We start from the raw sequence: 27,824 nt of genomic DNA on the forward strand, positions 1-27,824 counted from the left end.
TCGGTGTGTTTGGCTGAGAAACGGTGCGGCCGTTCGTGCCTCTGATTCGGCCGGAATGTGAGACAACAGCTGCAAATAAGCGTGTTCATAAATTAATCAACTGGCCGAAGTGAAGGTCCGACAGCGCCCACAAGCCGTATTATATGCCCACGCGGGGCACTGTCAGGAGAAGCATAATTGACTGATCCATGTCGACAGTCGACAATACCGCTATGCATTAAGGCGACCACACAAACAGCTAAGTAGGCTCAATTGTGTTAAGTCTCTCCGGTTGCTGCAGGATATTCACCTTCGAGTAGGAAATTAACACCAGACGCCGCTGGCAGCTTGATACCCAGTCAGTCGTGCAGTCAGGCGGTCGGACAGTCAGTCACCCAAACTGACGGGAATTTCGGTGCTTGGAACTACACCTGCGCATACACCGAAACACGAACAATTGGCCGATAATGTTTGCGGCTTATTTGCAAGTAATTAGGTACTGGTCGCGGGTCGTCACAATTTCCGGCCGTTCGGGGTCGGGGGCAAATGTATAGACTAAGGCGGCCTGTGTGCGCGAAAGCAGCTCAATCCCCAAATTCACTCAATCAAACGCATGCCACAACAATATGTAGCTTATGCCTGGGAAGGCGAGTGTCCGTCCGTCCGATAGTGGAATTATTCACTGCATTAACGGTAGGCGGTGGCAACACAAACAACCAAATGCCGCCATCGCAATGCTAATTCGCTTGCTTGCTATGTTCGGCCTTTGTTTATGTTGCATGCACTTGCATAATGTTGCAGCATATCTACAAAAACATTTGTCTACAAAAACGTGTGTCTGTACGTGTGTGTTGTTGTGTTGTTGCGCCAAGGCGCTAATTTGCCGCATTTAGTCTGGTGCTCGCTAAGCAATTGTAGCGCATATGTTGTGCCACAGCTGCTGCTGCTCTGTAGGAAGTTGCCGCTTGTTGCATGTCTCACAGGTGCATTGGCGTGCAACATCATTTGTATGCAACAAATCAGCAGCCATACCGATATGTAGCTGTGGCAACAATGATTTACTGAATTCTGCTTACATGCTGGCAGTTGTTGTTGTTGTTACAAGCGCCTAAACGCTGCTTTGTGCCGCATATTTGCCGGCAATTAAAAATTAATCTTCGCAATTGTGTATGTTGCAATGACATGGCTAAGTTATTGCCGCAACAGTTGTTGTTGTTGCGAATTTCGCGCATACAAGTTGCAAGTTTTAGAAGTATTTGTTGTTTCGTGTGGTATGAAAGAAAAACTATTTTTAGGTTATGTGAAGAGAAAAAAAACTGCCTTCTGGAGTTCGGAGAAGGAGTTTTAACCTCTGTCTCGACTATTTGGTCTGAGAAGGCAAGGGAGCAAAAGTTTGGGGAATGATTTCTGGCTCATATTTCTCCTTATTGTTGTTGCTACTAAAATACCTGCGCTGAATAATATGCGCCTCGGCGCTCGGCTAATCACTCGTGAAATGTGTGAATTATGCGCAAGCAGCCAGCGTTAACGGTAAGCAGCGAAAAAAAATAACCGTTATTTAGTTGCAAGTACATAAATGTGTGCGCATAACTGTAGGCGATAAATATAAATTCACATTTCGTTACGAGTGTTCGAAATGGCGCTCGGCATGCCAAACCCGAACGGCAATGACAAAGCAAAAGTTTAATTGACGCGCCGCGGAGGGGGGAGATCAGCGGTTGTAGGCAGTGCGCGTTGCATAGTTGCACCTTTAAACGTCACATTGGGCTCACCGCATGGCGCATAATGCGTGCGCCTTGCAACTACAACAACAACAAGTTAGCATGTTGTTGCAGGCGCGCGTGTTGCACAGAATGGAAATGCCACCGATGCTTTTGAAATTGTTGTAAATAAATATGCGCGCACAAAAAAACACCGCATATACGTGTATGTGTGCCTGTGTGTATGTGTTTTTGTGGAAAAGTACATAAAAATGCCAAAATGTCGCAGCCACAAAATTTATTGCCACACAAACGGGCACAACATTTGCATTCGCAATGCTGTGGCATTGTGCGCTGCATGCAGGCGGCATGTTGCATGTCGCATGTCGTTGCGAGCAGCGCACCGCCACGTCACAGTTGTGGTAATTGTGTGGAGCATGCAGCGCGCTTTATTTGAACATTAGAGTGCGTTGCCGCGATTTATGTGTATGTGTGTGTGTGTGTGATGCTTTCAGCATCCCGTGCGCTGTGTTGCCATTTAACAGTACATATTGTGTGACTTTGACAACTAAATTTTGGCGGAAGCGCATTTCATTGCCGTGTTGCAGCGCATGCCTGCAACATTTCTCTTTTTTATGGCCGCGTGTTTCGGTTATACTCATTCATGGCTTTCATGGAGTAAATGAACTTCAAAGTGTTAGTAAAATATTGCTTTTGAAACATAAATTAATTCGAAGAAAATTGTGAAAAGGGGAGAACTGAAGATGTTTTTCATTCATTATAGCTTCTGACTTTCCTTACTCCTCTTTCGCCTACAACTATAACCTTCGTGGAATAGCGAAAACAGTGCTGGTTGAAGTATTTAGCCTTGCTCTCGTGGAATGGTTGCAACATGACCACTTTTTCAGAAAAAAATATAATAAAAATATGGCCTTAGAAGTGCTTCGTGACCGAACAACGTTTTGTTTTGGATTCGGGTCAAACCGATACAGTCGGCTGCTGCTACTTTCGTTCTTATGCGCGTAAATCTACGCTTCATCCGTCAATATTCAATATATGCTGGTCCCTCTTATGTCTATAGTTATTTCCATATCACGAGGGGTCACATGACGATCTCCCAATATCAGTTTGCGCACACCATCAATAGTTTCCGGAACAACAAATGATTTTTGACAACCTTCGCGAAATTCGTCTTGGCGTAATCTAAGACCTAGATTGAATTCATCATACCATCGGTAAACACTGGACCACGATGGAGCTTCATGGACTAAAATTTATATACACTTTCGGGCGAGATGAATTTTTTAAGTTACTGTAACTGAAGTAAGTGTAATAACAAAAATATCAAAATTTACGATAAAGTTGTGAGTTCTTAGATTACAATAATAGGAGTGCCAAAACTCGAAATATGAACCGCAAGATACGTACTTTCTTACTGGCATTCTATTCATGAAACGTTTGCTTGCTGGTTGAACAATTTACATATTGTTTGTGGATTAAATATCTACAAGTAGCCAGAGGCGTATAGATTCCTTCTTTCTCGAATTCTGATTTTATGGTGGTGTCCGTTCTGGCTAGTTCATCCGCTTCACCATTGCTAAGAATTTCACTATTTCCTGGAACGCATTGTAGGTTTATTGTTCAATAGGCCATTCGATCCACTAAGAGATCAAGACATTCCTTCACTTTCTTCCACGAGACGCTAAAAGAGTTTTGTTTTCAAAGCCGCTTGGTTATATTTGTACTATATATATCTGTATATACAGTATATGAATACAGCTGTTGTGAGTACTCTACTCCTCAGAACAAAAAGGATTTCTTTAATTGCTGTGAACTCCGCTTGGAATAAAATGCAGTGGTGAGGTACACGGAATGCGATTTTGGTGTCTAACTTTGCTGAAAAGACACAACCTTCCAATCGATTAACCAGTATAGATCCATACGTATAGATGCTTATCCTTTCGTCCCTGTGCACTTCGCTCCCTTCTCAATCTTCTTCTGGAAGGAAAAGCACTATTGGGAACCGGATTCAAGTTCAATTCCATAGGATTAAGAAAATCCGTGGTTTCGGGTAGAAACAGGAACGTACTAAGTATTCTAGCATGTTCCTTGTGATAGGCGCTTCATAGGCAGGATTCGTTCGGTTTGAGAGCTAACTTAAACTGGCGTTTAGTGCCGAACGAGGCGTTGTCTTAAGAGTATATGAGCTCTAAAGATCTGGTATATAAAGTCGAGTCTACGTAGTGATAAGGTATATGTATACAAAAAAAAACTTGCAAAGTTTAGCTTACGGACACTAGGACTTTTGGGACAATATCTTCTGCCAAAAGGTTAGGTTAATCTGGTAGTTCAATAAGCCACGCATAAAAAAGTTTGGTCTTTTGCGATACCAGTCGGAACTCAGTTGCTAAGTGCAAGATGAGTAGTCATCCTTTAGGATGCCTGCGCTTGACTCGAATTTTAACAGACTCTGTGGCCTCACTATCGATACCTCTTCCAGTGTATCACACCGTGGGTCCCAGATGCTTACAGCGTAGTCTTATCAATGTAACAAGTACACAAGGGATGCTCCATGTTTCCGTGGTGCCCAGGTCTAGACACTTAACTTAACCTTATGCTGAAATTTAACATTACCGACATTTTAGATCGGGTTTCTAAGGCAGTCGTGTGTGAGTTGGCAATTCGAAATTCCTACAACCGAATATTTTTATAATTTTTTTTTGAGAAGCCACGAAATTTGCTTAAAACTCGCTGTGGATCAACTTGAAGTTCCTCCAAAAAGTCCACATACACCCGCACAAGAGCAATATGTCACTCCTCAAGCGACTTTAGAAACCACTTGAGCTTCAGCGAATCACCATTCACTGACACTTACTTATGGAAAATCTGAAAATCCGTCGTTGGCCCCATTCCGAGCAACTAAAGCAGTGCGAGCAAATCCTAATTACTAGGCAACTAAAAACGCCCGACTGAATAAGCCGACAAAGCAGACAGCCCAAAACAAACCCGCCACTTTAGCATACACCAGAATCCATCAACATCAACGGCAACGGTAGCAGCAGCAGCGGGAGCACCAGCTCGAGCTCAAGCTTTAACAGCGGCAAGCAGCACTTCATCTGCATATTCGCTGGCAAAGCAAGTGCATAGTTGAACACCAGCTCGTTTGTGCTCGTGCTGTGGCAACAAACATTTCGCCGGCTGTCACGGTGTTTGTCAACCGAGAATAAGTCATTGCTGAGCGTTAGTCACAGCTAGCGCTTGAGGGCAGCGGGAGGTCACACACACACGTGCGAGTGGGTGGGTGTGTGTGTGTTTGCTGGGAATGTGGCAGGTTGCACGGGTGCATCTTTTCAACGAAAATAGGCCGCCTAATTAGGACAGTTCAACAAATCAAACATGCACACACACACATGTGAGTGTGTGGGTGGGAGTGGTTAAGCAAAGCAAGAGCGTGCAGCAGCAGCGTCACCGGCCGGCAGCACTGCTCTGCGGCGCTGAGGGAACACACACTTGTTTGCTGTAATTAACAGAATATGAAGCGATTAAAACATGAAATGCCTGCACACACGAGCAAGTACATATTTGTATATGTATGTATGTATGATTGTATGTATGTATGATATGTATGATGGGCCAAAAGCACCAAAACGTGTAAAGTAACTTGGAGTCGGAGAGCGCTGCGCATGAAATGCAAGCTAAAAACCTGCTAGCCGAAATTAGTAGCAGCCGGGGACAACAAAAAAGGCATATCTACAACAACAACAACAACAACAAAAATGTAGTATTTCATTTCAGCGCTAAAAACATTACAGTAGCATTTGTATGCACGTTGTTGCCACAGTGGTCCCGCAAGCGACACGGCGCTGAGGCCCGCTCACCACTTGCCATCGGCAGACCGAGGCTGGCTGCAGCGCGCAAGTGGAAAAGTGGAAAATGTCCTTATTTGCATTGCCACGTTTACATTTACTTAGCCACTCAAACAGACACACACATGTGGCAAGCATTTATTAATGTGCTGCATGTCTAAGTGTGTGTGTGACACATATAGAAGTGGCAGCAGTAAAGCATGTTGCACCGAAACTGCTTCTACTTTATTTGCGCAAAATTAAAGCGACACACGAGTTTCGCTAGCAAAACGCTCGTATTTTTCCACAAGCGGTGGCCGTGCTGTCAGCAATCTCCTCCATCATACACACGCACACACACATATACACCGTACAATTGCCAAAAACTGTGAAACAATAGTTGCAGTGGCCATTCGACTTTGGCTCCGACTCGGACCCTGACTCGGTGCCGCTTATTCGACGGGAAATTGTCAACTAACTTCGTCGAAGCTGTCGCTCATAAATCGTGGCACAAACGTAGAAGCCACCTTAATGATTACAGCCTTACATACAGACGCCGTGACTGGGGCTCGGGGCAACAACTGACCGAAAGCCTTTCATACTTACAGCTGTAGGTTTGTGCTTAGCTGCAGGAGCCTTCGGGCAGTGGTGCGGCAGGGGCGAGTAACGGATGTACTGCTGTCAACATTTCAACTCAGCGCCATTTATGACCATTTCAAATGAACGTCATTAAGCTTTATGACGACCGTGCCACGTTAGTTGCCTCGTTTCCTTGATTGCTGTCGCTGCTGCTATTGTTGTTGTTACTGTTGCTGTTTGCTGTTTGTTGCTTGTTGTTGTTGTTACCGTTTGCTGTTGCTGTAGGCACCCCGTTATGTCCTCTGACAAGATTATCCATATATTTGCCCAATTTTAGTGCTTGGTGAGTGCTTTAAGCGGGTGATTACTATTCCATAAACATTTGTGCGCACACACATACACACGCACGCGGCACAGTCGGACATATTTATGCCTCACAATTGCCAGAAACAACAATGCGCGCAGAATCAGTGGTCGAGATATTCAATCCCGAAAGCTTTGTGAGTATGAAATGTTCGGTACGAAGCTTTTTTGCTCGCAGCTTCTCAGTTAAATATTTTTATGCCCTTTACAAGGTAAATAAGTTTCGCACGACGTTTGTGCACGAAACGTCGGAAATCCTATACAATACAATATACAATAGATCGGCGTTACGGGCTGAAACGATTAAGCCATGCCCGTCTGTCTCTCCGTTCATCTGTCTTTATATACGCGATCGAGTCTTTCAGTTTTTGAGATATCCATCTGAAAATGTTCACACGTTCGTTTCTCTACAAGAAACTGCTCATTTGTCGAAACGGCCGATATCTGACTACTATAGCATATAGCTGTCATACAAATTGAACGATAGGCATGTAATCAAGGTCTTGCATGGAAAAGTTGAGATATCTTGAAGAAATTTTGCATAGATTATTACTTAAGGCAACAATGTAATCTCCGAAGAAATTGTTTAAATCGGATCACAAAATCATGTAGCTGCCATACAAACTGAACGATCGGAATAAAGCGCTTGCATGGAAAGCTTCTGCATTTGATGAGATATCTGCACGTAATTTGGTATGGGTTATGACCCAAGGCAACACGGCAATATCCGACGCAATTCTTCAGATCGGATGACTGGAGCATATAGCTGCCATACACTGACTCTTCCAAATTCTTGTAAAGAATCTTTTCCTTTTGTAAAGCGTATTATAGCTTTCCTATTCTTTAAAAGCCTCCGCCACTTCGTTACCTCCAGAAATCGACCATCATTTAACTGTTCGAAAAATTGTTAAATTATTCAAAAAGCGGACTTCAAACGATCTACAACGCAAAATTATTTCAATGATCGATAAAAGTAGAAAACCAAAATCAAAGAGTTGTCCCGTAACCTATTGCAATCCCGAAAATACGAGTTGCACAAACTGCTGAAGGCTTTAAAACCTTAATACACTGTACAAACACTTACACACACAACTAAGTACCTAAGTACACATGCATACATATGTACATATTCGTGTATGTAAATGCTTGTAAGCCGGTTAAACTGCTCAAGCCCAAGTCAGCTTGTGTGACATTTAGCCGAGCAGTGAGCATTTTTGCTGCTGCTGGTTTGCTGTACTGATTTATCATCGTGTTGGAAAGTTGCATACGTCAGACTGCACATGTGTGTGTATGTATGTGTGCACATAATATGCGTCCCAAAACTATTCGCTTAATCGGGCAACTTTAAATTTGTGGTTGCATCATTTGCGGTGGCCATTCAGAGTTTTGCACATCTCCAGACCGCAATACGCAACTCGAAGTAGTTAGTGGAAAATTATAGCAACAAAAATGCATAATTTGTTGTTACTTTTGCTCCATTTTGCTGCATATGTTCTAAGCTTATGGTACATAATTAGGATAGCTAAGCATATACATATTTGCACATTTGAAAATGAGAGAGGTCCAAAAGCTGCGATTGAGTGAAAAACTATAATCTCTATATCGTATTACTAGGAAATATTCATCCATAGAGCTTTTCGATTTTATAAGCAGAAATTATCGAGTTATATTCGATAGAAATATTACTGACAGACTGGTCTAAACTGCATTATATTAACTGATTTTTTTGCCCTTCGTTACCAAAATATCACTTCTCTTTGCCTCAATCGACGGGCACAATATCTTTCTGACAGAACGCTTAGTTCTGTAGCTGACACTTTTTAAATTACATGTTATGCTTGAGATCACTTATATTCCTCCTTTAACAGCCATTACTTTACTAGACAAAATGTCTATTGGAGAAATTTTTTGTAAGATTATATTTCAGAACTTCTTCCTATACTTCTAACTTAAAAGTGGAAAAGGCTATTATTTACTTTAGAGTGAAATCTATTAGCCGAAAGCTCTCCTCTATTACCTTTCTAACAGCAAAAGCGCAACATAATTCAACTTGTATGCGCGCTTTCTTTCTCTCTCTCCCTCACTCCTCCTTTAGATATCTTTCTTTGTCTTCTTCTTTGCTGACGTAGAAACCGCTTACGAGGTTATAGCGGAATTTACAACACCGCGCTAGTCGTTCTTCCTTTACGCTGTTTGGTGCCAATTGGAGATTCCAAGTTTAACCAGGTCCTCCTCCACCTGGCCTTTCCAACGCAGTGGAGGTCTTCCTCTTCCTCTGTTTTCCTTGGCGGTTACTGCGTCGAATACTCTCAGAGTTGGAGTGTTTTCATCTATTCGAACGAGATGACGTTCCGTCGTTCCATCGACTACGCTATTCACCGTTGCCAACGCGCAAAGGACCATAAATCTTCCGCAGAACCTTTCTCTCGAAAACCATTAACCCCAACTAAGCAGATCTTGTCTCTGCACCATATAGCAGGTCGGGTATGGTGAGTGACTTGTAGAGTTTGGTCTTCGTTCATCGAGAGGGGACTTTACTTCTCAATTTCCTGCTGAATCAAAAGTAGCGCCTGTTGGCAAGAGTTATTCTACGTTCTGTATCTGACGTTGTTGTTGGTGTTATTGCTCGTTCCAAGACAGACGAAATTATTTACGACTTCGAAGTTATGACTGTCAACAGTGACGTGGGCGCCAAGTCACGATTGCGACGACTGTTTGTTTGATGACAGGAGATTTTGTCGTGCCTTCGTTCACTACTAGACCTATTTGCTTCGCATCTTTTTCCAACCTGGAGAAAGTAGAACTAATGGTGCGGCAGCTGAGACCAATGATATAGCTGTCATCGGCGTACGCCAGCATTTGTACACTCTAATAGAAGATTGTACCTTCTCGATTCAAGTCTGCGGCTCAAATTATTTTGCTCCAGCAGTAGATTGAAGAAGTCGCACGATAGAGATTCGTCTTGTCTGAGACCGCGTTTGGTATCGAATGGCTCGGAGAGGTTCTTCCAGCTTATTCGTTCACATTTTTATAATTGTTTTGCACCTTAAAACACTGTGGCGATTATCAAAACCAATACTTTTAATAATAATTTCTAACAAATACTGATTAATCGTTCAAGTTATGTTAACAATTTAGAACCATTTTTCAACCACATAAAAAATTAAAACCTTCTCACAGTTAGACAACATAAAACGCATGTATTCCTGTGTACATACATATATCTATTAGAAGCTACACGTAACTGTTTGTTTGACGCCATGTGACATTAATTGACATAAATAAATAATAAAGCTTGTTCGCGGAGCGGAAGCGAGAACATTTAAACTTTCAAATTGACTGACAAACTAAAGCTCCTGCGCTGCTGGTAATGTGTGTGATCCCACATACATACATACCCACGCTCGTATAGCGCTCGCCAACAGTGACATTTACAGCAGAGCAAACAAGCGAACGCGTGCCGGCAGCGCGCTCACGAACCTGCGTTAAGGATGTCGCAGCGCAGCGGAAGCTCCTAATTTCCAAATGTGTCAGTTACGAAAATGTTTGTCAACTGTAATGAATGTCAAAATCGTTTAAAGCGCTGGCGTGCGCTGTCATTACGTTTGTGTGTGTCGTTGACAGTGCCCACTCAGCACGAACCGTCAATTGGACTCTCATCCTTGGCCGCCTTGCAGTGTAACAAAATACATGCGACGTACGTGGGAAGACGCTGACAAGTCGTGGCAACAACTACACCAACAGCGTTCACAAGTGTTTGTCCGTAGTTGAATGTCCACTCGTCGAAATGTTGAAAAGTCTTCAAGAATTTTGTCCACTTCATGTAGGTAGCGCTCGAGCTGGCAACTGCCGATGGTCGACGGCCGCCTGACAATCGCACAATGCCAATAAATACTTGTCCCACAATGACGCTGTGTATCTCATTCACACAACTTACAACTTGCAACTTCCAATTCGACTTTTCTATTATTGCCTGCTTTGCACAGTTCCGAAGTTTTTTCTTCGGTTTTTGTCTGAGTTAAAGTTACATCTCATCGGCAAGAGCGCGCAGTTGCTAAAAACCTGTCAATTTGTTGGCAACTCAAATTAAATTGTATTTGGTATGTGAGCAGAAGTTGCAAGTTCATCGCGCGCTGCAAATGCACAGTATGTGCGAATGTTCGGACGAAAGCCTACAGGAAATTTAATACTAACTAAGTCGTATGCTGCTTAAAATATATCTGAGAGATTATGAGAGAAGTTATTGTTGGGAAATAGGGAAGTCCTCGTGTTATAAATCTCGAGTTACAGTTAACAAACGGAAACATTGCTACAGAATAATAATAGATTGTCATAAAGGTTAGTTAATTGAGAGTCTTATAAAATACTCATATTTTTTCTGGTTATAGAAGATAAATTAACCAGCTTTCTCGATGGATTTTAACTCAAAAGCGAATGATCTTATACTTGGAAAATTGTCTTCAAATCGGTAGAGCCAAAGTGATAGAATTCGCTAATCTACACTTAAAAGGGACAGGATTCCTCTAACTGCTTTATCTTCCAAAGCTGCTCCCAGTATAGAACATTTTTCGGGCAATCTTAAAGGCATCCTTCTCTATTTTACTGCGTATCCATTGCATATCACCTTCACACATTTTTCCTACAGGGTCGTTTAAGCCGCCGATTGCTAACTATGCGCTGTAAGCAAATGTGAGAAAGTTTTAAAAACTTTACAGTGTTGAGCACAAAAGAATATGTGTGCCTTGAGTATGAACTTTACGGGAACTCAGCAAATGCCAGAACATTGCTGTGGCAGCATGAGAGCCTGTCAAGGAAATGATTGCCGACGATGAAAAGGGCACATTGTACTGTCATAAATAAGCAACTTCAAAGTATAATTGGGCTGATGGAACTTCTGTTGAAGCAAAAAGAGGCAAACAATCTGCTTGCAACATTTCTTTTTACGTTCTTTAAACGAGAATAGCTTGGAGGCAAAGTGAAGTGAAAGTCGGAGAACTTACTTATTTAAAACAGTTGAGAACACAATTAACAGAAAATACAAAGCTGCAAATGTGGCAGCTTAAACTTTAGCAAAAAAACAAAAACAAAAAAAACAAAACTCGGCTGTTGCAAGCAGAATTTAAAAGTTTCCATTTTTAAACTAAAACACTGGCGCATGCAAGCATTTTGAAATGCTTCTGCAGCCTCTCACTTAACTGGCTCAGGCGCCGACGTCTTGCACAAGTCAATTAGGGGTATTGTGCGCAAAAATGCTATTTTGACCCTAAGAGAGCCACTGCAGTGCCGCAGCAATAGCCAATTGCCACACAGCCGTCTAAAATAACAGCCAGTCATTTGGGAATAAAGCAGATTACTATATGCAACTGCAGTTAAGTTGTGGAAAGCAGTCAAGATGCTCTTTTGCCTGCCAAGAAATTTATTATACCGAAGAGTGACCAACGAATTTCGAAGTTGCCGCAACTCGGCATTGTTGCTGTTGTTGCTGGACACGAGCATTTGCTTACCATAAATCATTGCTGCAATTCCTTGCTATTATGTCACTAAACGACCGCATTACAGCGTCTCAACTGAGAAATCGTTGAACTCGAAAGCCAAAGTTATAAATTTAAAGCGACAGGAATGAGACAGCGTGGTCCACATTGCGGCGCTTGTGGGAAAATATGACCGGATTACGGCCGCAGACAGTACATAAATATATTTTTATTTATCTTATTTCGTTTCATATTTGAACGCAATGTGTCATTTTTGGAGTCACAGTCCGGCATGCCGACCAAAAGGTCGAAGATTATATTTTCTACCAAAGAAAGTTTTTTTTCTTGCGATAAGGAGGATTATTAGAAACAATCGTCCTAATTTGAAACTTTAGTATAGAGACATTCTTTGGAAGCACCGTTAGCGTATTGTTTAACATTTCTCTCGCACAATCGATATGAGCTAACGTATAAAAAAGTTTCTTCAACCAAATATTCATGCAATATTGAATCCAGCACACATTCCCATTAAGCCTTCAGTAGTCTCAATCTCACGATAGGTCACATGGCGATCTTGGTATATAAGTGTGAGCGCAGCATAAATAGTTTCCAACAAGACCTGATTTTGGACGAAATAATCCTCGACGTCTTGCAGTGATCAACGACTTAAGCGATCGGGTAGTGATGTACGACCTTTTCATCGTTAAACACTTGATCCGATAATAATGGCCGAAGATTTAATTAAGTTCATGGATGGACTGCTTATGGGTTAATCCACGTTCAAAGTTGTAGAAAATAATTGAGCGAAAATGTTCGCAATTTAAGTCTATTTTTGGCTTCGAAGAATATTTGAAGTTACTTTACAAATAGCGCTCGTACGTCAAAATGTGCTGTGGATAGATTAATCCTCATTGAAAGTTGTAAAAACAATTGCGATTTAATTCTATTTTTTTGTGGAGAAGAATATTTTAAGTTACTGTAAACAACAAGACAAATAAACGACGTATGTCAAAACGTACTAAGTATGTACAGCAAGAAAAATGTCAAACTTTATGTTAGAGTTGTGAGTAGTCATGTTTCAATCTGGAAAATATCGAAATATAAAAGGTAGCTCTCGCATAACCTTACAGTTCTTTCCAAATTTTTATGATAATGTTTGAAACTAGACGATTTTAAAACCCAATATGAGTGAAACTTGCTCATTAACACAAAAATTAAACTTGAGTTTGCGTTATAACCTATATGAACTTCCGGAAAAATAGTTATATTTTTTTTATAAAATTCTTAAAGCTGATTTAAGCTCCAGTTGGAAAAACATATACTCAAAAACTGCATATATATGCCATGTATTTTCTTTCGAATATATATAATGTAAATATAATTCTTTAAAAAACTGACTTTTTATGTCGAATATTGCAAAATGAATGACCCAAATTCGGTTAACCCACTGCTAGGTGCAAACTTATTAAACAACAACGCCGTTATGCCCTCATTGCGCTTGCATTAGATAAATTGCAGTCGGCCAGCGATAGCGTCAATCTGCGCAGAGTGCTCATTGATCCACACTCAGCTCATGCACCCATACCCTGACGCGCCACCGTTAGTCCATAGATATTATCACTTTTGCTTTGTTTCGTCGTTTTGGTTTCAACTTTTGGACTTTTTACTTTGCCACCTAACTTTAATTAAATAGCAAGCGTAATTAGTTCGCAATTAAATTAATTAAATATGCTGCTGTTTTTCACAAATTAAATGTGTGCTTCGAAAAGTTTTCATTGCGCTGTTTATTTCTCTTTTAGTTTATGCTTTTTTCCTCGCTTTTAATTCGACTTGTTGCATGTTTGTGAGTATTTTTTTGCAATTATTTGGTTGCATGTCTAACAGCGTGATAACGGTTTTGTCAAATTAAACTCAATAGTTGTTCGTTTGAACAATTATTTTCCAACTCAATTTGATTAAGCGTCCTGAAGTAGTCTTTAAAGTGTAATTAAAAGCGTTTCGGTGAAAATGTTTGGGGGTAATACATACATAAGTACATATTTGACTACACTTTGAAGGAACACTAGGCTCAAAGAAATTAGTTATGTATAAGTAACTAATTTGCAAGCTTAATTAAAGTAGTTTGGATCGAGAGCAATAAGAAAATTTGGGAGAATTCGCTCTTACCCTTTTCGTATAATATTGTCCCACGCTTCTCTGAGTCCTCCGAGCTTCATATACATAAAATTCTCATTTCTAACTTATAATTTCATCATGGGGTTCATTGCCCACAAATACCAAAGGTAGAGTATTTTTCAATTGCATTTGGAACAAAAAATGATGTAATGTGTCATTCTGCTTGTGAGCCAACTTACTGGCCTTTCTAAAGGTTTAAACTCAAGAAACATACGCTCAATCTCCTGTTTTGCACTGCTAGCATCGAGTGGCAACCCTTTCAATTCATTACATTCAAATCTGGGGTAGTGCAGCGAATTCAAAAAGCAATTCAAATAAAGTAGTGAGGGATCCTTTCAATGTGAAAAGCGATGTCCTCCACCGGGACCAAAATTGTTTACTGTAAAGGAAACAGTCGAAGATTGTACTTAATAAAACTTCAACAAATTGTGGAACCGGCCAAAGTGCATGGTTAATAGAGATGGCCGATTAATAGAACGTCCATTTAGTATAGTTTTCACCGTATTTTTTATTTTGAATTTTTACTATCCTATCTCCTAAGTTGCTTCGAACTGGACACAGTATGCTAAATTTTGCTAAAATCGCTTCAGCAGTTTAGGAGTCCAACGCGGACAAACACCGTGACACACGTAATTTTTATATATGAAGAATACTTTGGTTCCATAGGATGGACAAAAAAGAGAGAAAATCAGCGATTCCCCCATAAGAAATGCGACTTGATTCAGTTCTCTCTACGCTTCTCACTATAAATCTCTGCTATGACTGCGTAATTTATTTATTATTTTGTCGTTGCTCGATACTACCATTTCCAGTGTCCCAATGTGAGCGCCTCAAACATACCCACCGCACTACCACGACCCTCGGTGTCATTAATAGCCATCTGCTCGATTTAAGGTAAAGATCAAAAGGCGAATCAATAGCAGCGGCAAGCTCGTGTGCAAATAACTAACTGCCTGACCTGGTCAAGGTTGCACGTAAACGTAATAAAATCAAGCGAAGCCGAAGACAGCGAGAACAAAAAGAAACCGAAAGACGGAGAATGAAGTAAACTAAATACAAAAACAATGTCAGCAGCAGGAAGCACAAGTAAGTGTCTTTTGAGTCTTTTGATCCGTAGGTTGATGGCATAAAAATAAGTGGACAAAGAACTTGTAAATCTGTGGCAGAGCCGTGAGCGAAAAGGAAGACAAAAAATAGTGCACAAATGACAGATAACATAGTGGTACTGCAACTAAAGGGCTGAAAACGTGCACTGGAGTTAGTGGTAGTCCCAGCTAGGGCAAGCGCCGAGGGGCGACGTCAACAGCTGACGAGGATAATCGACTAGCCGTTCGCCAACAGGCCATTATGCGCGCTTACAAAACACACACAGGCGATGCATGAGAAACTTAATGACGATGATAAAGTGGAGGAGAACAGCAGGTAATAAATTTCATTTCGCCTGATATGGGCAATTAAGGAACAATTTTGCAGTTGAATGAATAATAAATAAATTACTGACACACAAACCAGCTTCAGCGCAGGTGAGCGGCGAGTATGGGTGGCGCAAGCGAAGGCGGAGGCACAAGATAACGTCAAAATGTGCACAACAAAAATGCTGCAAAATCACACACACACAAACACACATGTGTAGCGACAATCAAGTGAATTTGCAATTTGTGAGGTTATGTACTAAAAACTTATTTGCGTAGGCGGCGCCATAAATGCAAATCTGAAGCTGGCAGGGGCATGCTGAAGAGATGTATTATGGATATGCATGAATATGTGCGCGCTCCTGCCAGTTTGAGCCGGAGATATTCATCAGCGTTGCGTCGCTATGTCAGTCGGTCTAACTGTTCCTGATTGTTCGGCGTGTGTGAGTGTATGCGTGTGTTTGAGCGTCATGCCGGTCATTGTCGTCACACTCAGACGCGATGCGATGTCTTTCACCGCATCTACATGCAGCCCCCCAGAGAATTCACCTTCAACATCTTCGCAAGTAAGACACACACACACACACTCGACGGCCAGCAGTCAAACCATGTGAAATAGATATAAATCACAAAATTTTGAAGACGGACATTAATTTGCCTTGAAGTTGAAGTTATTGCCATTTCTGTTGTTATTGTGGTTGGCATAGTTGTTGTTGGCGCTCTGCAGATTTTACATAATAAATCAAGCTTAAAACTCAACAGCAGCGACGGCGGTGGCGGTGGTAGATGTAGTGCCCACATGTTGGCGTCGATTGTCGGTTGTTGTCATGCAGCATTGTTGTTGCTGTTATTTTTGTTATATATTAGCTGTTGTAGTTGGTCTGCACAGTCTCCTGCCTGGGTTTGTTGTGGTTTCATGCAATTTGTGTGTGTGTGTAAGAGTGTATGCGTGTTGTCATGCTGTTGATGGAATCGTGTGTGATGGAGCGTGATTTCTGCGTCACTGATGCTGTGATTCATAGTAAAGCAATCTCACCAAAGCCATGTTGCATATACTATATGTACATCATACATATGTACATACCCACAGGTGAGGACTGAGGTCTGCGGTGAGGCGAAACTTTCATAAATAAATCAATAGCATTTTAATTACCCGTTCGAGTTCGTATGGAAGTCATAGTTAGTGAGTAGAAAATACATATCAGATGGCTAGCTTGTAATTGTCGATTTGAGAGGCTATTTTCAGCATAAACTCGAGTTAAAAGTTGGGTCTTCGGCACAACTGTTAGGTGCGCTGATTGCGAAGCTGAGATAAACCAGATTTGATTTTATTCTTCAAATATTTTGTTATCTGAAACTAATAACAGTGATTTTTATTTTAAGAGATTTTAAGCTTCATTTAACCAACAAAATTAAATTTGAATGTTGAAAAAATATTTTTCACGCTGTTCAAAAATGAGAAAATAATGAAAAAAAGTTCACTACATTTTGAAAGTTTTTTTGTATAAAAAAGCCACGCAAGCCACCTATGAAATTTGTTAAGTTATTGGAGACGATGCGGTATCACTTCGTGTAACACGACAATGGTTCGCTCGCTTCCGTTCTGGAAATTTCGATGTGAAAAATGCACCTCACTCTGGTAGACCTATCGTTGAAAAAGTCGCTGAAATTATGGAAAATATTGACCAGGACCGTCACATAAACAGCCATGAGATCGCTAAGGCACTTAACATTCATCATCACACGGGTTTGAACCATTTAAAAAAGGCTGGCTACAAAAAGAAGCTCGATGTTCGAGTACCACATGAATTGTCTCTGAAAAATTTAATGGACCGAATTAACATCTGCGATTCTTTGCTCAAACGAAATGAAATCGAACCATTTCTGAAGCAAACGGTAACAGGAGACGATATGTGGATCATATACGACAATATTGTGCGAAAAAGATCGTGGTCCAAGCGTGATGAAGCTTCACAAATTGTCGCAAAGTCAGAATTGGCGCCTCGAAAAGTTACGCTGAGCATTTGGAGTGATTGCTCCAGCCTCATCGACCGAATAATTCTACATCTGTTCTGTCAACAGTGAGAGATTGAAGCAAGCAATCGAAAAAAACGGCCACAACTGATCAACAGAAAGGACGTCGTCTTCCATCAGGACAACGTTAGACCCCACACATCTTTGATGACTCGGCAAAAACTGGGAGAGCTTGGCTGGGAAGTTCTGATGCATCCACAATATAGCCCTGACCTTGCACCATCGGACTACCATTCGTTTCGGTCAATGAAGAACAAGCCCTTAATGGCGTAAAGTAGACTTCAAGAGAAGCTGTGAAAATTACTTGCCGCAGTTTTTCGCCGAAAAACCAGAAAAGTTTTTCACTGATGGAATAATGTCTCTAGCGAGAAAATTTAAAAAGTGTTTGACCAAAATGGTACATATTTGGTTCATTAAAGTACATTATAAATAAAAAAGAAAAAAATAAGTTGAAGTTTGATTAGAAATACGAAAAAACTTTTTCGACTACTCAATATATAGTGTAATAAGTGCAGTACTCACCGGTGTCGAATAAGGATGCGCTGTCAAGCGTATGCCATCGGTTTCCAATTGCTCGCGCAACACTATATCCAGCTCGTTCGGTGGCGTCTCACACAGAATCTCCATACTGCCCGACAGCGAGCTCGGATCGTTCAACATGAAATAAACGGAAGCGGCACCTTTTTCACGCAATTGCCGTATACTCTTCAACAACTTGTGACGATGCACGGGGTTTTCCACGCCAATAGCATCCAAATCGGGATCGCCGACCTGCTTGCAAATCTCTAAATCATCATAGCCATTATCCAGAAAGCTCTCCGCATATTGCGACAGGCCAAGGGCGCGTAGCCACTCGCAAACGATATTGCTAACGGCCATTGTGTGTGTGGCAAGTTCGCAGGCGAGCGATTAACGGTGAACAGTGAACACACACACACAGAGTGCAATGCCACACGAACAGGTGCCTTGGGAGGTCGGACGCTAATGGCGCGAAGTTTTGTACCCGAGTTGTTGATGTGCGAATTTAGCGTGTATGCGGCAATTAACGCGCTACAAAATGTCGAAACGGGACCAATTTACGCGCGCGTAATTACTGTTGACGGTCGGTTTGCTCGGTTGGTCGGTTGCTTCGTTGGGTTGGGTTGGTTTGGTGGGACGCGTGTATATGGGCGCGCTCACATGTGGCAGCGCGCGCGCTTGTAACGTAAGCGGTGGCGCGACGCGGCTTGTTGCACTCGCACGATAATAACACTTTATATTATTTATTTCACTAATTTTGCACTTTAAATTTTGTAAATTCGTTTATTTTTATTTGTATTGTTGCGCGCTATGGCCGCAGTAGTCACTTGGCTGCTAGGCGCACATGCACACAGCTACACGCAGGGGCAACTTTTAATGGACATTGGTGGTAAATGTTGCACGGCATGCAATTTCCGCGAAAATATTTTCATTTACCGTTCCGTCGTTTGTCGGGGTGGCGCGTCAAGGGGCGTTGCACATTTCGTTTTGGCGCTACTTGATATTTTTGCTTTTTTGCTTTGTGCCACTGTTTGGGGAAATCTTTGCTTGCGCGCTAATTCACCTGGCGCATTTTTCGTGCAAATTTATTTTTGCCTTTACTACATAAGTGGCAGTTTAAATCAATTTGGCAGCAAACACTTGAACACACACATTTCTATCGTTAAAATCGCTGCAATTTCGCTTAAGCACCGGCGCGCGCACACAAACACGCACACACACACTAACACTCGTGCGTTGGGGCAGGAAGAAAGCGATTTTCGTAGGCGCATTAAGGAACAAATGCCAATTGGCAGTGGTGCTTTGCTGAAACACTTTCAGTTGTTATTTTTGTTGCGCGTTTTATAATTCTTTCGAACACGATCTAGCGCTTAGCGTTTTTTGCTTCGTTGTGTAGAGCGCTCGTTATGCGCAGCTTTAATGGCAGCGCTCATAAGATTTTACAAACGCGCGTACAAACATAAAAATTTACAACACTCTGGTTTTTGGTGGCATGTGGCAGAAATGTGTTGTTTTGCCTGAAACGGCATTAAACTCAATGAAGATCCGCGCACAGACGGTTGACCTGCCAAACGGCACTCACAGCTCAGGCTACACGGTGGCACACAAACACAAATACGTGCATGTCGCGGCGACACACGCGTCACGGCGTTTCATTCAATTTCGCACTTTTCTTGATAACTGTATATGTGCGCGCTTGCCACACGCAGTCGGTCGCGTTGCTAATAAAAATAATCGTAAAATTATGTATTTGCATAAGTAGTTACTTTGCAGACACGTTCGTCGCGTAATTACATTCACTTGTTTTTTATTTCTCTTTTTTTTAATATTCCACCACGGTCCTTAAAAACGACTCGCGCACTGATCCTTACATTTTCTCAACACGCGCCGACTGTCATCACAAACACTACCAAACGCTTCAACGGTCGCGGGCTGACTACTGCTGAGAAGACGGCTACGGCCACGTCTCTCACAGCCATTTTCGCTCTAACACAGGTTCATCTTCAGAGCGTATCCTCTGCCGCGCGTTGTTGTTGCTGCCTGACTGTTTCACTGCTTTTCTGCTGCTGATAATGCCGCCACTGTGCACTCAGCTGCCTGCTTGCGCTCTCCGTTTGATGCACTGCAATGAGAGAGAGAAAGAGAGAGTGTGTGAGAGATTTGTGTGAGTCTCGCTTCATTCAAGGGTTGACTTCTTGCACATGCACATTGTGAGAAATAAATGTTTTTAAGTGGCAATGAAAAATGTTCATTTAACCTATTTTGACAAGGACGCAGGCCAACTGCGTCTAACGCGCCATTGACTTAAATGAATGTAAATTAATATTTATGCGAAATCAAAAAGTCCCAAATTCTACAAATTCTCGGGTCAAGCAGAAGTGTTAAATTTTATGTCTGTCAATTGTTAAAGTCGCACATTTCGATAAATTTAAATAAATATGCTGCGCGCATATTAATAAACACAGTTATGTTCCCAGGCTACTCACAATCGCAGTCGAAGATAAGCTTGATATGCTACAGTGGGTCGGTATTTGACGAAAATTGAGTATTGAGAGAGGAAAAATTAAATTGTTTGTAAAATCTTTGAGAAAAACATAACAGAAGTCTTAAGTAGCTGTAAATTTTGTGAGGGTTTTTTTATATATGTAGTAAAAATAATTCTTGCATTTTTTTTGAAATGACGGTTTCATTAATTTTGCTTTACTCACTCCTATTTGTCTTTTGGCTAGAGGTCAGAGTTCAAATAACTATACCTAGGATTTTCCTCTATATATTTCATCCTGCCAAGCATTTTTAGTTTTAATTTCTAATAAATTTTGGAGCTAGCGTTGTCAACTTGAGATCTCTGCCTGAGATGATCTTAAGTAAGACTATCAGAAGGTATTTTCTTTCTTTTATCCCCAACACCTTTCGAATTTGGTTTTTCTGTGGCCTTTCAAAAGCGATTTCTGTGGGGCAAAACTATTGAATTTGACTATCCTTCTAATATATTTCACCTATGTGACATTTACACAGAAAATTTTGTTAATCTGGGACCACTCAGCTCAGCGTTCTGTAAAGAATGTGTTTCGCGCGCTTCGCTCAATTTATGGCCAACATAATCAGCCTACTGAATATATTATTCCCAACACCATCACCCATCTTGAGATCCAGCACACATTATTGGATAATATTCGACCATATGGACCACGTCCAGTACACAGCGAAGAAAATATAGCAACCGTAGTGAGAGTCCAGAGCGTACACAAGGACCGTGAAGAGTCGATTCGGCGCCATTCCCTGCAACTCGGACTGACGTATGGAACGACTTGGCACATCTTGCGTCGAGATCTTAAATTGAAAGCGTACAAAATACAGCTTGTGCAAGAATCTAAGCCACTTGACCTTCTCAAGCGACATCGCTTCGCTCTATGTAGTCTTGAAAACTTTCACGAAGATCCGACGTTTTCGAGAAAAATTTTGCTCAGCGATGAGACCGCATATGGGAGCAATTGAAGAGATTCAATAGTGCCATTTTATCCAGAAAAAACTACGGTTTGGTGCGAAAAATTTTGCTCAGCGATGAGACCGCATTTGCGAGCAATTGAAGAGATTCAAGAGTGCCATTTTATCCAGAAAAAACAAAGGTTTTGTGTGATTTGTGGGAACGTGGAACCGTCAGTCCATATTTATTCAAAAATTATGCCAGGGAAAACGTGGATTTATTGAGAGAACACGTCGGTGAGCAGTTATTTCACGTTTTGAGCCGTTTGATATCACACCGATAGACTCTTTTGGTTTGATATCACCTCCTCTAATGTCTAATGTCTACGCGGACAATCCCTCTTCGATTCAGGCCTTGGAGCGAAACATCTTACGTGTCATTCGCCAGTTTCCAGTCAAAATGCTCGAAAAAGTCATCGATAATGGGACTTAAAGGATGAACCATCTGAGACGTAGCCGCCAACATTTGAAAGAGATAATCTTCAAAAAATAAATGCCAAAGAATGTTCTTTCGAATCATAATAAATATTCTCCATCAAATTTGAAGTTTCTGTGTTTTTTCTTAAAACAATAGGGAATCTCGTAATGGATCACCTTTTACATATTTCCAAATAATGGTCATTCAAGTATTCATGAGAGTAAGTCTCCACATACGCTGACGATAACTGACGAAAAACGCCATTTTCAAGGAATTTGTTTTTTTGAAACTTATTTTTTAGGTATATTAAAAAAAACATCACTTAAAAATTTAGCTACACTTTTAACACTTGCATAACACTGTGCATTACCCACAAAATTAAACAGAAAATTCCCAAGAACTAACAAAACCAACAACAGAAAATCATATCAATATCAACATAACAATCGTCATCTTCATTACAGCAAACAGCCAAGAGCGAGCTGCACCCATGTACCCACGTATGAATACACATATGTATGTATGTATACACACATAGTCAAAAAACATTTGAAAATTCTACAAATAACACCAAAATTAATTAAGTTCATTCATTTCGAACAAATATTAGTGGAGGAATAATCTTGAAAAGCGAAAACTTCAGCGACTTTCCATGCACACACACACACACAAGCATTACGAAACATATGAATACATGCGTTCGTATCTGCGTTAACTGTTATTTCCAATGGCAAATAGAACAGCATACAAGTATCGAAGACATTTATTGATTTCGATCGCATGCCAGCAGCTCATTGTGACCGAGCAGCGCTCAAATTGCCAAAGCATGCCACTTTTCAAAGCGACCAAACGTGCAACATCACATACATAACGATGTAGCTAGAGATGTGAGTTTGGTGGCATGTGTTCGCACCCCCCTCGAGGGGGCGCAGCAAGCGACTGTGTGTCTCGGGCACACACTACTTCGCTCTTTGTTTGTATGTGCTCATGTGGGGAATCCACATTCGGGCACTCGAACCCTGTGTCGCGAGTCCATACGCATTCCGCTCACCCGATTTGGTTGTTGTGTGAAAATCACACTTAGCTCAACACACTGGCGGGGCTTGGCGGTGGCCATGTGGGCATAATTGATAGTATCATTAGTTATGAGGTGTGTGCTTGCGCCGAGATGATAACAGCGCCAATCATTATTGCTGGCGCTCAGTCTAAATGTGCGCTTACGGCGCGAGCGTGAGCATATAATATAATAAAAATCAATGAGCTCAATTAATTAAGAATATTATTGTGAGAAGGTTCACCTTTTGAGGTAAGAACTTTTGGAAATAATATATAATTTGTAAACACCGAAGTTGCTGTTAGGAGGTAAGAAAAGTTTTCTGGCTTTAAGACCATGAGCACGAAATAGAGTTTCCTCGAGAGCATGGCTCGAACATAGAACTGTAAGGCAGACCCCAAACCACTAAACCACCGTGAACCCTCTTTTTGAGAATCCGCTATTACTGCTAATGCTATTTTTTATTCGCTATACAACTTGAGGCTATGAAAAACTATTCACAAATAAACCTCGCACAGCCAACAATCACATTTGAACCCATCGAAGCGGCGTGACATTCACAAAATACCAAATTAATTAAAGAATTTAATTAAATGACAACTTTTGACTTCAGCAAATATATTCAAAGTTAATTTTTTCTTATTTCGCGGTTTTGCAGGTTTTCACCTTCGCTTCAGCGCCACAAAAGCGTTTATGCCACACAAGAGATGCCATGGTGATGATAAAGCTGAGCAACTAAATACTCGAGAAAAAATATATTAAAAAATTGAATTAAATACACGCGAAAGCAATTATTGGTTGCGCTTGAAGCAATATTGCGCTAAATACGAGTGTGGCTGGAAAAGTCAGTGACTTCTCAAACAACTGTGGATTATGATTAATTACTTCGCGCACTTTACTACAAAGATCAATAAAAGGCCTGAAAATAAATATTAATTGATGAAAAGAAATCATGGTGTAAGGTCATTCTTCGCCATGGTTGGATGAAACGATCCTTTCCGATGTTGTTGTTGGTTTAACGGGTACTTAATCCCTGTTAGGATGGTAAGGATTAGAAAAATGGTCGTCGGCGTCATCCAACGGTAGGCGCAAGATACGTACCGTCTCGTCGAGTCGGACCAAAGGGAGAGGGGTGTCAGATGAGTAGGGAGACTCATTGCAACAGCCGATTGAATTCCCACAAAAGCCGGTTCTACGCAACGGAACTGACCCGGAAAACTAACCCCGTTTAGACCAGTAAGTCTTAGTTTAAGCGTGTCGTCACTGGAGCAACGCCTGACTCGTGCCGTCATTAAGTTCTACCCGGGCTCGAAGGAACTTTTCTGCTGCGTTTACGCTAAAAGGCTCTATTGAAACTCCACTACTGTCAGGTGTAATACGTGCAATGGATGGAGCCATAGTTCGCTCACTGCGCCGCCACTCCAACAGAGGATCTCCACGTCCATAGGCGTTCAAACAGGCAGCATGACTGACATTCTGATAAAAACACAAAAATGATTCATTCAGATTATTGCCCTTGTTTGATGAAACGATCCTAACCAGTAATATTCAAAGGAATCGAAGCTGTAAAAAAGATTTTGTCAATGTAACGAGGAACCTATCTGTCTGTTTGCTTTTGAGATTTTGAACTGAAATTTTACACACACACTTGATTCCGGCTACATTTTCAGACATACTTAATCTGCTTGCGAATCGAAAAAAATCACAAAAAATTGTAATTGAAGACAAAATTTCAGCGCCTCATCGAACCACCCGCTTAATTATCGCAATGCAAATTCAAAGGCAATCACAAACGGATTTGCTTTTTGGCTTAATTGAACTTTTCGACGCTGGAAAATGCTAAAAGTCAATTTGAGAACGACGTTGGCACCGTTCAAGCCACACGTTCAACCACTCAGCGCAGCCAGGTGGCCGCACAACCAGTACAGGGGGATGGCAGTTTGCAGAACTAGGCGGATCCACTGTAAACAGTGACACCAACTATATTCTTGACAAATATAAACAAACTGTCAATTCACGTATGGGTGTGTGTGTGTGTGTGTACCTAAGAGCTTGTGTTGATTGCTGCGAACGTGATTAATTCCATTGTTTTGCCAGCAAACGCGCAGCAACCAGCGTTGTTAATAAGTTAAAACAACAACAGCAAGAGTGCATAAATATTTTATTACAACACATTGTTTATGTGCAGAGATAAGCATAAGCGCAAACACACACACATACACACACATATACAAGCATTAGCCGGTTTTGCGGCTTTTTGCCTAATCGAACCGAAAGCCGGACGCTGGACTCTGCCGCTGCCGCTTGCTGCTGGATCCATACGTGGAGCTGTTGCGCAAACCAAATTGTTGTTCTTGTTGTCATCCCAGCTGAATCTTCGCTTCTGTCTTGTATGACAACTGTATAAACAACAACAAGTAAATGCACAATCACTTTCGAAAATGCGCAGGCAATCAGAAAATATATAAACACAGCTTTAACCATAAAACAATAACAACAAAACAATTCACCCAGCAAATAAGCGTCAATTCAGCGAATTATTTGTTTAATTCTCAGCGTGTGTTTATCGAAGCTTTCAATTTATATCTCGTAAGCCCAACAAATTATGCAGCGATTTCGTATTTTCCTTTCATGCGCTATTTGTTTGCCTCAGCATATGAAAATAATTGAATCAGCTGCTCTTAGCCGCATGGACCGAACGCGGAGCATAAATCGAAAGCGTAGGAGTCTCCTTGCAAGCAGTGTGTCTTTGCCAAGCTGTCACATGACTGCTTGTTTACAGTTACATCAATTGATATAAAGCTAAATAAACATATTTAGATACCCTTAATGCTTGTTGAGTGGACTCGAGACGAACAATATTTTTTTGGTAATTTGAGTTGCATATTGAGAGACTCTAGTGGCCTAATTATTCGTACATATGTTGCTGGGAATTAAAAATTAGTACAGTTAGCCTTCCCTTGCCTTTTGAACGTGTGGTTTTCAAAGAGGCAAGTCTTTGGTCTTTTTTAGAGCCATTACTTAACTTGTCTTTGATTGCTTTGTCATTTCATAATGAATGGACTTACTCCGGAACAACAGTCGGTGAATAGGCCCAAAATGAGGTTGCCATCGACCCCATTTTCAACCTGAAAATGTTGTTAATAAAGCAATTGATCGTATTTGGAGTCATGGTTTGGTGTGCTCTAGGGGCGGAGGGAACCATTGGTCCACATTTGAATGAAGAAACGCTATACAGCTAAGATTAATAACTTTTTCGTGCCTGAATTAGAGGATGTTGATGTGGACGACGCCTCAAAAGCTTCGCAGACTTCGGTAGGGCTCCAACTAACGAAGCTGCGAGGACTTGCATGCATCTGCATGTCGGGTGCAAAGCGCACATGCCCGACGCAGCACTCAAGTTTGAGCTCACACCACTTTACCTATTAATCGGTCAGGTAGCGAAACACAGACTGCTTCAAATGACAGCAGAAGGGTCTCTGCCACACCCTCATGATACGTTAAGTGGTGTAATACCATTGACCTAAGCGCCAGCACTACCAAAAGAGTAAACTCCACCAGATTACCCTTAGCAGCATGGCTGAATGGAATGACTCCACTCTCGAGCTAATGCTTAGGGATAGCACAATCAAGTGGTACATTGACGGCTCAAAAACGTCGAAGGAGTTGCTGGACTACGCACCAAATTCTTCATACCTATGGGAAGTTCTCTGAGTATTTTTCAGGCAGAAGTCTTTGCTATAAGTCGGTGCGTAGAGATAAACCTCCAACGCAACTATTGAATCGAACGTATAATCATGCTTAGCGACAGTCAAGTGAACGTAATCAAGTGCACCTCATCTGGGTGCCAGGTCACAAAGGTATAACCGGGAATGAACTGCCTGATGAACTCACCCTGAACCCTTTATCGCGGTGGGTCCTCATATCATAAATAAAGGAGCTGATCCGCAAAGAAGCAGGAGTAGGAAGAGAGATGTAACTCCAAGGTTTGCGAAATACTCAGTTGCTAATCAATCAACCGCCCCAGGGACAAACTCAAGCTACTTGTCGCATTCTACACCCACTGTAAACTGAAGAAGCTCTTATGTACATGGACCTAGATTCTGTGCGCAATATTCCGGTTCCGCGATAGGCAGCCTGAAACTCCAAAATACCTACTAATTGACTGCATAGCAGTCAGCAGACACAGGATCAAGACTCTAGGTTGCATGAATCCAAATTGGGATCACATCGCTTCACTAGCAGCTAGCGATGTATTTGAACTTTATCAATATGCCGGGCCTATGTGTGTCTTTTTCACTTAGGAGAGTAAAAAAAATTGCCATATTTTGTTGTGAAAGCTTACTAGATCATTCCAAATAATGCCTACTTAAACTTGAGAGTGGATGAGCCCCCTGAATGGCCACAGAATAAATATCAGAATGGGATGTGTGATACTTTCAACGTCTCTATTTAAGGGCGCCTTCAATGAAATACCTAAGAGTGAGATATCTTGGCCAGTGCCTTTCTAAATACAAGTACTAGCTACACCACGTACCATCATTTACTGATCCTCAAGCTTGTTTAAATTTCTCGGAAACTATTTTGATCCGGCAATTTAAAGTTAGGGACGATTTCAAACATTAATAATTGTTTAAACCCCCAATTAATTTGTTATAAGCATTAAATAACTGCCTTAAAAAATATTTACACTTATTTAAGTCAACACTGCTTCCTTTACCAAAACCCAACATTCCGTTTTGCCTGAAAAGTATTTCACTTAATTTCCATGCAAAACTTTGCAAACTATTCC

General features: G+C 41.3%; 1 protein-coding gene across 2 annotated transcripts in view; it reads right to left on the reverse strand.

Annotated features, from left to right (window-relative positions):
• The window catches only part of LOC126758899 (uncharacterized), a 393,248-nt gene that overhangs the window by 275,265 nt on the left and 90,159 nt on the right, over positions 1-27,824 (reverse strand). For both annotated transcript variants that reach the window (XM_050473344.1, XM_050473339.1), the window contains exon 2: positions 18,081-20,199. In XM_050473344.1, coding sequence (XP_050329301.1) covers positions 18,081-18,437 — 357 coding nt within the window. In that variant the 5' untranslated portion in view covers positions 18,438-20,199. The remainder of the gene's footprint in view (positions 1-18,080; positions 20,200-27,824) is intronic.

Source organism: Bactrocera neohumeralis, chromosome 2 (assembly GCF_024586455.1).
Source record: "Bactrocera neohumeralis isolate Rockhampton chromosome 2, APGP_CSIRO_Bneo_wtdbg2-racon-allhic-juicebox.fasta_v2, whole genome shotgun sequence".
Lineage (NCBI taxonomy): Eukaryota > Metazoa > Arthropoda > Insecta > Diptera > Tephritidae > Bactrocera > Bactrocera neohumeralis.